The following is a 10,811-nucleotide window of genomic DNA, read 5'->3' as shown; positions in this document are numbered from 1 at the left end:
TTATGTACACTTTATATATGCATGGCATGATTTGTAATTTCTTTTAACTATCGCTTGCGAATTCAATTCATCGAATAATGCGCACGCGTTTCCGCGCGAATTTCCAGAATACGTAGACAAAAGTAAATATTGTTTAAATTAATTGAATAAGCGTGCATTGTTTTAGCTGTTGTGTTGCCTTAGTTTATCAATGCCAAAACCGCCTCGTTAATATAATTACATTTCAGTTCAGGCAACAGCTGAAACTGTGCAGAACCAGAACTAGTTCGAGCGTGTTTTGATTTGTACTGCGACTGCATTTGTTGTTAATAATTTCCTGCTGTTCTCCCACACTCCTCCTCCTCCAGCCATAGAAATACGTGTATTTAAGCAGCAGGTTTTGCATTCATTTGTAAGACAGTGCCAAAGCAGCCAGCACACAAACACGCTCTCCAATCTACAGAAGAACCGCAGCAGCAGCAGACAGCCGTCCCAGCCACAGAAATCACCGCCAGGCAGCAGCTATCCAGAAATGTCTCAACAACCTGTTGCTTTCCTGACTCGCAGCGAAACCTTTAGCGCCTGCCATCGGTTGCATAGGTGACGATCCGCCGATCCCCAGCACCACAATGAATCAATGAATTCAATTCAGTTGATTCAATTATATTTTGCCGCAGCAATTTAGTTCAATTTATTGACGCGTTCAATTTCTATTCGCAGCCCCCAATTAAGTGATGCCGAGAATCTGGAAGTGTTTGGCAAATGCAATAATTTCAATGGCCATGGCCACAACTACACAGGTGAGTGGCAGCCACAAAACAGCACAAATGCTTTCATTTTAATGCATGATTAGTTTGTGCAAATTGTGCAAATGATATCGTATAACCAACTGGCTTTAATCTGATATATGTAACCCAGTGACTGGGCGGGGTAATATGAGACACAAAATGTGTTTTACCATAGAAAACCTTGGCCGACAAGCTCGCTTATCAAAACCAGAATTCAAGTTCAACGCACAGGGGGCATACAAATGGGTATTATTAGACGGGGCGCATAGATAATGATGAATGTGGTTGGGGGAGATTAGTTTGGGATTAGGATTATGGACAGCCAAATGACGCAGGAGAGTGCAAAAATGCAGGGGATATCGTGGACCTGTTAATCAGGTATAAATCACTCGGACATACATCATCCTTGAGCAGCTTAAATATTCTAAGTATAAGGATTCTTTACCTTTTTGGTGTATATCTTTTTTTGCTATGCCAAAATTACACCCAACTAATGTGCTGCCCATTTTCCAACTCTTTTTCAGTGGAGATCACCGTTCGTGGACCCATTGATCAACGCACTGGCATGGTCCTGAACATAACCGAACTGAAGGATGCCATTGAGGCAGTCATAATGAAGAATCTAGATCACAAGAATCTCGACAAGGATGTGGAATACTTTGCCAAGACAGTAAATTATATTAGTAGCATAAATAAACTTTAGCCAAAATAATAATGCTCTGCCTTTTAGCCCAGCACCACGGAGAATCTGGCCGTGTACATTTGGAACAACATTAGGCTGCAGCTAAAGAAACCCGAACTGCTGTACGAGGTGAAGATCCATGAGACACCAAAGAATATAATTAGTTACCGCGGCCCCTATGCACTCAATGGCATCTATAATCCCATAAACAAACGCATTGCCCATGATTCCTGTACCAATATATCATCCGATTCGGATTAAAGAGAGAGACAGACATTGAGAGAGAGAGGTATGTGTGACCATTGCCTGACGAATTTTTATTTTGGACCCTAATGCTCAGTGAATACACGAAAAAAAACGACACTTAAATGAAAAAAAGAAAAAGAAAGACAGCAAATTTAGATTTATACAAGTTATACGAATTACAAAGTATATAGCAATTGATTTTTTATATATGCTTATTTTATGAATTATGAAAGCATTATTATATCCAATAAATATTAAATCAAAATATATTTTTCGTGAGATATCCGACAATCGTTTATTAAACATTAAATACATTTAATTAAATGTGTATAGGTATATATATATACTATAATCTACTTGTTATTATTATTATATTGTCTTAAGTTTAATGCTCTATATGGCAGGCTATACTTTTTTGGTTTTCTATCTATAAGTTTTTTGTTTTTTGTTGCTGTGTTGAGCGGAGGCTAAAAGGCTTTAATTTAGGCATTCCTTATACACCCCTTCAACACTTATTTATATCACGTTGTGTATGTCTATTTATCTTTATTTTATTGTGGAGAAAGCTCCTCCTAGTCCCCTGAAATCTTGTTTAATCCGTGCTTGTTGTCCCGCTCCCGCTCCTGCTGCAGGCAGTACAGTCTGCAGTAGTTAAGCCAATCTTTTGTATCTGTGGGATCAGGCAAATGGCAAATGGCATTTTGAAATCATATTTGTCGTTTTGAGCAAATTTCTACATCAGATTAGTCGTGTGTTAGTAATAGCTTAGCTAAGGATTAGTAGCGGTTGGGGGTTGGGGATTAAAACACTACAAATCAGGTACAACAAATGGAACAAAAATTGGGATAGGAACTTCAATCTTTAGCTGGAAGTCTTTGGGTTGGATTTATAAACATATCACAGCCTGTTTTTGAATACAGGAAAAACCAAACACAAGCATTTTGCTCTAGACTCTGACAACTGAAAAGCTCTTCTTGGGTTAAGGCTTAAGCCGGAATATCCTACGTACGTCTTTGGTTTTGTTGCTCTTTTTTTTTTTTTTGGATATGTCTTTGCACTCAACAACAGTTCTTTGGTTTTATATATCCTACAGATTGCACAACAAACCTTCAGGCTTTAACAGACTTTTTGCTTTTCACCATACAACCGCTCTCCTCCTCCATATCCTTTTACTATATATAACTATTAAACATTGTGCGCTACAATTACATATATCTATATCTATTCTATTAACAATTTTACGTTTTTTAAAGCATTTTTTGTATGGTATTTCCACGCTAGTTTGGTTGTTTGGTCATTTTTGGTTGTTGTTGCTGTTGTTGTTGTTGGTTAGATGGCGCTCCTTAGATGGTGCTGCGCAGTGTCTTACCTGGATTCCTAATGGATATAAATGGTATGCCAAATTCAAACTCATTCTTTGGCCAGTACTTGAGCAGCGGCTGCCGTTGCGGCAGCTCCGATTCCACATAGAAGTAGGCAAACAGCACGAGCACCGTATAGGCAGCAATGAAGATGAATATATGCCAGAAGCCATGCAGATACGGAAAGTTAATGGACGACCAGGCCTCGCAGAACATACGATCGTTGATCCAGCAGAAGACAGCCACAGCCCAAACGGTTGTGCAACGAATGCCCAAGCGATAGACACGCTGATCGCTGACTCTGTTTGGGAGGGATAAATTGAAAGAATAATGATATTAAATTTTGTTTCATGATTTATGTTTGAGAGGTTTTTGAACTTTGGTAGCAAGATGGGAGCATGAATAGCTGACGTTTCAACATTAAAGTGGTGCTAACAACGAGAGCAACAGCTTTAATTTCTTCTACTAGCTTTTTCTAGCAGCTGTTTAAAATATATTCAACTAATGCCGTCAGCAAATAATGTCATAATAACCGCAACTAAAGCTACGGCTACGGATCCGTAGCACTTTAGTATGACGAATTTTTAAGTAGCAGTCACATCTGTACTCTAGGCCACTCCAATTCATTACATCATTCAATCTAAAGCGTATTAAATGGCTTTAAAGAGACCCTTCTTGGCACAGTAAAATGATTTAAAATGTTTAGTTCTAGTCATGTCTCGAACTCCGGCGGTTTATCGAACCCTTCTTCCTGCGCTATGCGTGTGTTTCACACTCCAAACTGTTTTATCCCTTGGGAAAAAATACTTTGTAAAGAGTGCTGCCTGCGAAATACCCTACATTAATCCTTTTACCGACGATACGATGAAATACTTTCAAATTCGTACGTTGAAGGAGTGCCACAATGACAGCGATCTGGTGACAAGTGAATTTGACTTTGAATTCAATCGATATCGCCTGCATGTACACGAGCATCTGGCGAAGCGAATGATAAATGGATCAAGCGGTAATGCTACGCTGGAATGCAAATATCGAAAAATTGGTAGAGATGAAATTGATGAGAGACCCGACACTACCTACAGGTGGGTGAAAGTGCGTGTAAATGTTTGTATGTATGCCAGCAGCTAATCCAATCGAATCCTTTCTTGCAGTGAATTTAGGAGCCGTGCCCTACCAGATAACTTTTTGGTGCCCAGGCACACGGACTTCATGATCACCAAATGCTATGTGAAGGAGGAGGAAAAAATGCCGAAACTGCTGCAAACAGATGGGCTGCCCTTCATTGAGGATCATCTCCGAAAGAAGGAGGCAAAAGCCTATGCCAAACAGCACCAGAAGCAGCAGCAGAAGAACCCCAAGCCCAGCGTCTTAATCATGGGCCTGGACTCCACTTCACGCATGAATCTGCGACGTACCATGCCGCTGGTCTACGAATATGTGAGTCAACCGGGCTGGTTTGAGATGCAGGGCTACAGCAAGGTGGGGGACAACACCTTTCCCAATCTGTTGGCTGTGCTGGCGGGACACTCACCCAAGACACTTGCGAAAATGTGCGACGTGTTGACGATCGGCTGCCTGGACACTATGCCCTTCATTTGGAAGCGATTCAAGAGGTTCAACTATACAACAGCCTATGCTGAGGACTGCAAAAAAATCAACACATTCAACTACCTCATGCCGGGATTTAGAGAGCAGCCAGTCGACTATTATTTGCGTCCCTTTCTTGTGGCCATTGAGGAAAACTTTCCAGTGACCAAAGAATTTGGAATGGCCTACTGTGTGGGTCGCCGTTTGAGCTTCGATTATGTGTGGGACTTTGGCCAGCAGTTCATCGATCGATTCATTAAGAAACGAAACCTGTTTGGTTTTCTTTGGAGCAACAGCTTCACCCATGACGACTTTACGGGAGCCACCGCTTTGGATCAGCTCTTTCGAAAGTATCTGCAATCATTCGAGGCGTCGGGACTCTTTGAGCGTTCGATTGTGATCGTAATGAGCGATCATGGCCATCGGTACGGTGCCCTGAGGAAGGCGGCCTACGGCTACTATGAGGAACGATTACCCATGATGTTTATCTATGTGCCGCCCTGGTTCCGTCAGAAGTATCCCCATTTGGTGGATAATCTGAGGAAGAATCGCAATCGTTTGTCATCGAACTACGACTTGCACATGACCTTGCAACATCTGCTGCAACTTGAGCGGAGCACTTCCATGGCGGATTTCGCCAAGCAACACAGATCTGTGGCGTGTCCAAGCTGTCAATCGCTGCTCTTCGAATTACCCTTCAATCGGTCGTGCCAGCAGGCGGGCATTGAGGAGAAATGGTGCTGCTGCCATCCCATCAAGACCCTCAAGAAAAACGGCTTTGTACGAACCATTGGCCTGGCCGTGGTCCGCCACATGAACGACCATCTGAAGGTGCGAAAACTCAGCCACATATGCCACAACTTTACCCTCACGCATGTGCACAAAATAGACCGCAAGTTGGATCTACCCACAGACGACAACAACCTGGAAAAGGACGAACATGTCTACATCATGCAGTTCTGGACACGACCCAATACGCCGCGCTTTGAAGCCACATTTCGATGGAACTATCGCAAACATAAACTCCACATGGACGTGGATGATCTCAGCAGATTGAATGCCTATAAAAGCGATTCCGATTGCATCTTTGACAAGATAGCAGAGAAATATTGCATATGTAAGGATAGCATAAGGAACATAATCAGGCCTCGGAAAAGAACAGCAAAGCAAATAGATATGCGTATTTTTCACGGCTGAAATAAAGCTATAAGTGACACAAAATTCCGTTTTCTAACAGATTTGATAGATCTAAGAGATAAATCTGAGCTAAAGGCAGTCAGAGACATGTAGAGCTATTTATAAGCCATCAAAAAACCATCTATAAAATAGTATAATGTTTATCCTTTACGAAATATACGTTCCCACGTTCAGTTACACAAATTTCAGGACATGCAGCAGCGCTCCTCGGTCGTTTTGGTTTTCAAACCACTTTAGACAGTCGGGAAGCTGTAATATTATTTATATGAACGATCTATTTTATAGACTAATCACATTCAGATTTTTTAAAATACGTTTCGCGCGTTATGCAGCAGCGCCCCTCGGTCGGTAGGACTGGCTTTCTGCCGGGAATAACAAATTATGACAAATCTGCAAGTGCTATAATAATAAAGCAAGCCCCAATGATTCAGTAATAAATTAGTTTCCACTTCTCTCGCTTTAAAAACTGTCTAAAAAACAGTAGCCTATCTCTGGGAGTCTAACCAGCAAACTTCCAACTTTTATGACAATTATAAAGCCCACAGAGACTATCGCTCAAACAGTAGTCAATCTTCCACAGTAAAACCCATCAGCGAGGCCTTAAGTGGGCCAACCTACGGCATTATCTATATGACACTCGAAAGTTGAGTGGTAAAACTCTAAAATCATTATAATGATTGATTAATAGCATGAGGTTTTTCCGCAGAGAAAGCAGGGAAACACCTTTCCGTAAAAACATCAGGGAAACTGATTGCCAAACAGAAGGCAAAGAAAACCTTCATTCCACTTAGGAAACAGGGAAACTGGAAAACACCTTGCTGCACATAAAGCAGGGGAACACCGTTTCCGTTTGATCTTTGACCCACAAAATATATGGTAAAAATTGAACAAACATTGCGATAGGGTGAAACTAATTTCACAATCCCTGTGTGGGGAACAACCAATTCCAGGTAGAGATATCACAGACAGACACACATTACTACCGATAAGGTAGATGTCTGATGATAGATGGATGGATAGATTTATGGGGGCTCTGGTGCGGCGCGGGTTCGTTTCGGGTCAGAGCTAAAAACTGCTGGTTACCTTTGAAGCTCTCTGTATAGCATTAGCATGGTCGGCACACCCATGGACATAAGTACAAAGGCATTAACGATGGGCTTCCACCAAGATAGTGCCGTGGCGGCAATCGCCGACAGCAGCATGAGCCAACTAAATGTTTTCCTAAAAGATAAAATAAAGTTAGGCCGGCTCGCAGATAGTAAATGTCTTTTTTCTGTATAAATACTCACCGATCGTTTTTAACAAACTTGGGATAGTAACGCTTGGGATAGAACAGAGAGAAGGCCGCCATAAATACCCAGAGTATGGCCAGTTCATCGAGCAGTTGGCCAATCAAACTTAATGTGGCATGAAAGTACATTGAACTAAGTCCAACGACGATTAGTAGCAGCCAAATCACATGTATGCCAGGGGTCACAAAGCGTCCATACTCCTTGAACAACATCATCAGCACGGGGGGTAGTAGAATGAATAAGAAATTGCTAAACTGTAAATGGAAAAAAAAAACAGATTAGATGGGAATTAGTGGTAGATAAACTAGATATTGCAAGGCAACAGAAATGTCTTTAAAGTCAAAAGAAACAAAGGGTTTCAATGGCATTTCTGTGCAAAGTTCAAACAGAAACAGTTCCCTCCTTTTGTCTCCCTTTTTGCTGTGTAAATAAATTTACTTTCTATCTCTATTTTGTACGTGTCATTCAGTTTGTCACGTTATTTACAGTGTTAATTGAATTAATTGCAATTAATAATTATTTTGTGTGGGCAACAAAGCGAGAACTGAAGCAATTATCACACCCACAATATCTATGTGAGGCAAAACATTTTCATATTCATGTTCTATTGAAATAATTGATAACGAAGTGGGGCTAGAAAAGGGGAGAGTCACTCTAGATAGGAGTATGCATATACATACATATATGAATATACATTTTATTACAACTCTTGACTTTGTGATTTCATCAAAAATAATGCCACTCGGCTGCTTTTGTTGTGAAGTGCAGGCAAGTGGGGTCATTCACATTACTTGAGCAACTCCATTTAAACAAAGCCAAAATGCGTTTTAAACAACAGTCCCACACAATCACCACCCACCCCACCCCACCCCTGACGATTGCTCACTACAACGAAAATCAATTTAAAGTCCCACAGAATGTGGCCTGTGGTCGTTAGCAAACGGAAGGCTCCCAATCCCCAGGCGTATCACCATTAATTCCCTTTGGCGTTCTATGGCATATAATTATCCAAAAGTTTTCCATTTCCCTTAGTTGTCCAGTCGAATACACAAAGAAGCGTTGATGATAATGTGTGACCGTTTGGACATAATATTATGAGTTGTATTTCTCCATTAAGTGGGGCTATAATCGGGGTAGAGAGTGCTCTAATTTGATAACCCCTTTGGGGGTCAAAGCTTTTAAAAACATTGCGAGAATTGTAAAATTGTATAATTATTTGTAAGCAATAAAATAGATGCAATTGCTTGTGAATTAAGTGTGAAAATGGCAGGGCTTGTGGGAAAAATAATACATTTATATATAGAGGTGTGACATTGGGTAGAAATATACCTAAAGGGATTCGTTTCTGAAACCAATGATAAATGGTCTAATTTCTCTTCATGGAATAGAATTCAATATCCTTTCATTAAATTCATTAAAATTACCTATAGATGGTCATTCCCTAATTGATTACTAAAGGTCAAAACTATACCTCTAATTGAAGATACTCTATCTATTCCTTCATTAATATATTAAGTATTAAGCCCCTACATTCCCTAGAAATAGTCAACATACAAGGGAAGATCTTTGTCTAATATTTGGAGTGGACTTTATGGCGTCATACGTTTCTTCTTTGTTTATTAAAACCCTGGCTCTCTATAGGCGGTCAGGTTTGTGCCGATTATTACTAGATAACAAAGAATGAATGTGAGCGAGCCACAGTACCCGGTACCATCCCCCCCCCAGGTATATCATATAAAGGTTGAGACTTCAGCAGTGCGTAGTTTAATGGGAAATGTAACCCATAAATGTTTAGACTGTAGACCCTGGTACCCCCGGGGCACCCATTGAGGTGATAAGAATAGGCAAAATTGCCGCACTGCGAAATGGCGATTTAGTTGAGGAAAACAGAAAAGAAAAGCCACTTGTGCCTAAGGAAAAACTTGGCTCCACACAAAGCCCAACCACCCCACCACTGTCAAAGCGTGTCAAACAGATAGCCTTGTTCTCATTTGAACTTCCGCTTACATTTGCTTTGAATGTGGAATTATTCCACAAGAAATGGCTGCTATTTGCGTCAAAGAATGTTTTGGTTGGACTTTACACTGAATGCGTTATAATCCTCAAAGATTAAAATGCATCAGTTGCCCTTTCTTAATTGCACTTTCAATCAAAATAAGCGAAAATGAAACTGGGAACAAGAGAAATCATATTTTGCATGCATCTGCATGTCTCTGCCACACCTGCCTCCATCCTCTTTCTTCCCTCAAGACGAAGCGTGGCTAACAGCATCATTACAATTGCATTGCATGTGGTCTCGCTCTGGCCTGCGGAAAAAGGTCAAGGCCTTGGCACAGCGCGTGTTTAAGCGTGTCTCTGTGTGTGTGTGTGTGTGTGTTTGTGTTTTGAATGCGAGTGCAAGGGAGCAGCTGCCTTTTGTTACAGTAAAACCGAAGGAAAAGACTAGGGCTAGCTACAGGTAGCGAAGTCTTTGGTACCCTTTCAGAAACTGCCTTTCGATTATTTTTTTTACAAACTAAAAAGTTGCTCACAAAAAGACCTTGTTTTTTAAACGATTTTTACTATAGAAGATAGATTCCATAATGGAGTTGAATATTCTTTATTCCCTATTGGCAAACTCCTTCTCAAACCCAGACTACCGCTTCATTCAAGACACAACAGAATAACTAGGGCAAAAACACAAACACACATATGTATATATTTACATAATATTTATTCTATAATATATATTTACACAAAAATAAATTGCTTATACGCACCGTATTCACAAACTCGGCTATATTCGATGATATTAAATAATTGCCCTCACACCAATCAACGGGCGAACTTCCGGGTCTCAGATGCTCCCAGGCCATGGCATAAATGTCCAATAAACTGCCACCCCCCACACTGCCCAGCCCTCCACCACCAGCACCACCCATGCTGCTGCTGCTGCTGCTTCACGTCTTTGTTTGGAATTAAAAGAGTTCGGTTTTGAAATTATTTTAGCTGTCGCGTTGCAAATTCGATTTGTCGCTGTTTTAATGCGAGATGAAGGCACTTTTGAAGTTCTTTGTTGCTGTTGTCGCTGCAATTTGCATAATGGCACTGCACTGCAGTCATTTGCGTTTCTTTGTTGATAATTTCGTGACCTGCATTTATTCTGTTGCGCCTTTAATTCGATAATTATATAAGAAACGGTAAATGCTGCTCTCCATAGGTTGACCTCCTTCCCTATAAATTTCTCAAGCGTACAAAATGTATGCTATGCTAAGGCGGAGTAACGAACAAAAAAAAATTTGAACTTGAAACAATATAGCGCGCCAGAGCTGACACAACCGACAGCCGCGAGAACAATAACAAATGAAATTGTTTTTAACCGTCGGAACAGCTGTTTGATATACATATCGTGCTTGTATCATCGCTTAAGGGGTATCGATCTATCGTGCGCATCTCTTGATGCCATGACACACCACACTACACTACACTACACTTTTGTTTTGCACAAAATTTGCATTAAATTTGGTTTAAATCAATTAAATAATTCATCAAAAATAATTATAAACACGTAGAAAAAGTAGTAATTCATCAAAAATAATTATAAACACGTAGAAAAAGTAGAAGAAATATTAGATCAGATCAGTAAAGTCCAAAATGCTCGTCAGTGGAAACGAGGCGATATATATGAGTCGACTATTCG

General features: G+C 40.6%; 3 protein-coding genes across 5 annotated transcripts; 2 read left to right on the top strand and 1 right to left on the bottom strand.

Annotated features, from left to right (window-relative positions):
- Positions 1-184: 184 nt before the first annotated feature.
- LOC111080222 (6-pyruvoyl tetrahydrobiopterin synthase) lies at positions 185-1,961 on the top strand. The gene is made up of 4 exons (XM_022375704.2): positions 185-579; positions 700-779; positions 1,292-1,437; positions 1,498-1,961. Exons 1-4 carry the CDS (start codon positions 512-514, stop codon positions 1,708-1,710), a joined length of 507 nt encoding a protein of 168 aa, XP_022231396.1. The 5' UTR covers positions 185-511; the 3' UTR covers positions 1,711-1,961.
- Positions 1,962-2,129: 168 nt separating this feature from the next.
- On the bottom strand, positions 2,130-10,476 carry LOC111076871 (alkaline ceramidase). 3 transcript variants are annotated; one of them, XM_022370894.2, is made up of 5 exons: positions 9,892-10,475; positions 7,130-7,386; positions 6,924-7,061; positions 3,065-3,357; positions 2,130-2,365 (listed from the first exon to the last, which is right to left on the bottom strand). In XM_022370894.2, the coding sequence occupies exons 1-5, from the start codon at positions 10,051-10,053 to the stop codon at positions 2,268-2,270; spliced, it is 948 nt and encodes a 315-aa protein (XP_022226586.1). In that variant the 5' UTR covers positions 10,054-10,475; the 3' UTR covers positions 2,130-2,267. The 3 variants fall into 3 exon arrangements, with proteins under 3 accessions (XP_022226586.1, XP_022226587.1, XP_022226588.1); XM_022370895.2 differs by lacking the exon at positions 2,130-2,365 and adding an exon at positions 2,670-3,008 and having other exon boundaries at positions 9,892-10,476; XM_022370896.2 differs by lacking the exons at positions 2,130-2,365; positions 3,065-3,357 and adding an exon at positions 5,965-6,089 and having other exon boundaries at positions 9,892-10,472.
- On the top strand, positions 3,747-5,864 carry LOC111076866. The gene is made up of 2 exons (XM_022370887.2): positions 3,747-4,138; positions 4,208-5,864. The coding sequence occupies exons 1-2, from the start codon at positions 3,771-3,773 to the stop codon at positions 5,838-5,840; spliced, it is 2,001 nt and encodes a 666-aa protein (XP_022226579.2). The 5' UTR covers positions 3,747-3,770; the 3' UTR covers positions 5,841-5,864.
- Positions 10,477-10,811: the final 335 nt, after the last annotated feature.

This window comes from Drosophila obscura, unplaced genomic scaffold, assembly GCF_018151105.1.
Source record: "Drosophila obscura isolate BZ-5 IFL unplaced genomic scaffold, ASM1815110v1 contig_179, whole genome shotgun sequence".
In the NCBI taxonomy this organism is placed as follows: domain Eukaryota; kingdom Metazoa; phylum Arthropoda; class Insecta; order Diptera; family Drosophilidae; genus Drosophila; species Drosophila obscura.
The sequence above is the reverse complement of the archived record's forward strand: the minus strand, read 5'-3'. Positions and strand labels throughout refer to the sequence as shown.

Coding starts and splice junctions, on each gene's coding strand:
- LOC111080222 (XM_022375704.2), top strand. CDS start 512: ATGTCTCAACAACCTGTTGCTTTCCTGACTCGCAGCGAAACCTTTAGC. Junction 780..1,291: donor CCATGGCCACAACTACACAG/GTGAGTGGCAGC, acceptor ACTCTTTTTCAG/TGGAGATCACCGTTCGTGGA. Junction 1,438..1,497: donor TGGAATACTTTGCCAAGACA/GTAAATTATATT, acceptor TCTGCCTTTTAG/CCCAGCACCACGGAGAATCT.
- LOC111076866 (XM_022370887.2), top strand. CDS start 3,771: ATGTCTCGAACTCCGGCGGTTTATCGAACCCTTCTTCCTGCGCTATGC. Junction 4,139..4,207: donor AGACCCGACACTACCTACAG/GTGGGTGAAAGT, acceptor CCTTTCTTGCAG/TGAATTTAGGAGCCGTGCCC.
- LOC111076871 (XM_022370894.2), bottom strand. CDS start 10,053: ATGGGTGGTGCTGGTGGTGGAGGGCTGGGCAGTGTGGGGGGTGGCAGT. Junction 7,062..7,129: donor AAGTTTGTTAAAAACGATCG/GTGAGTATTTAT, acceptor TTTATCTTTTAG/GAAAACATTTAGTTGGCTCA. Junction 2,366..3,064: donor TATATCCATTAGGAATCCAG/GTAAGACACTGC, acceptor CTGATCCCACAG/ATACAAAAGATTGGCTTAAC.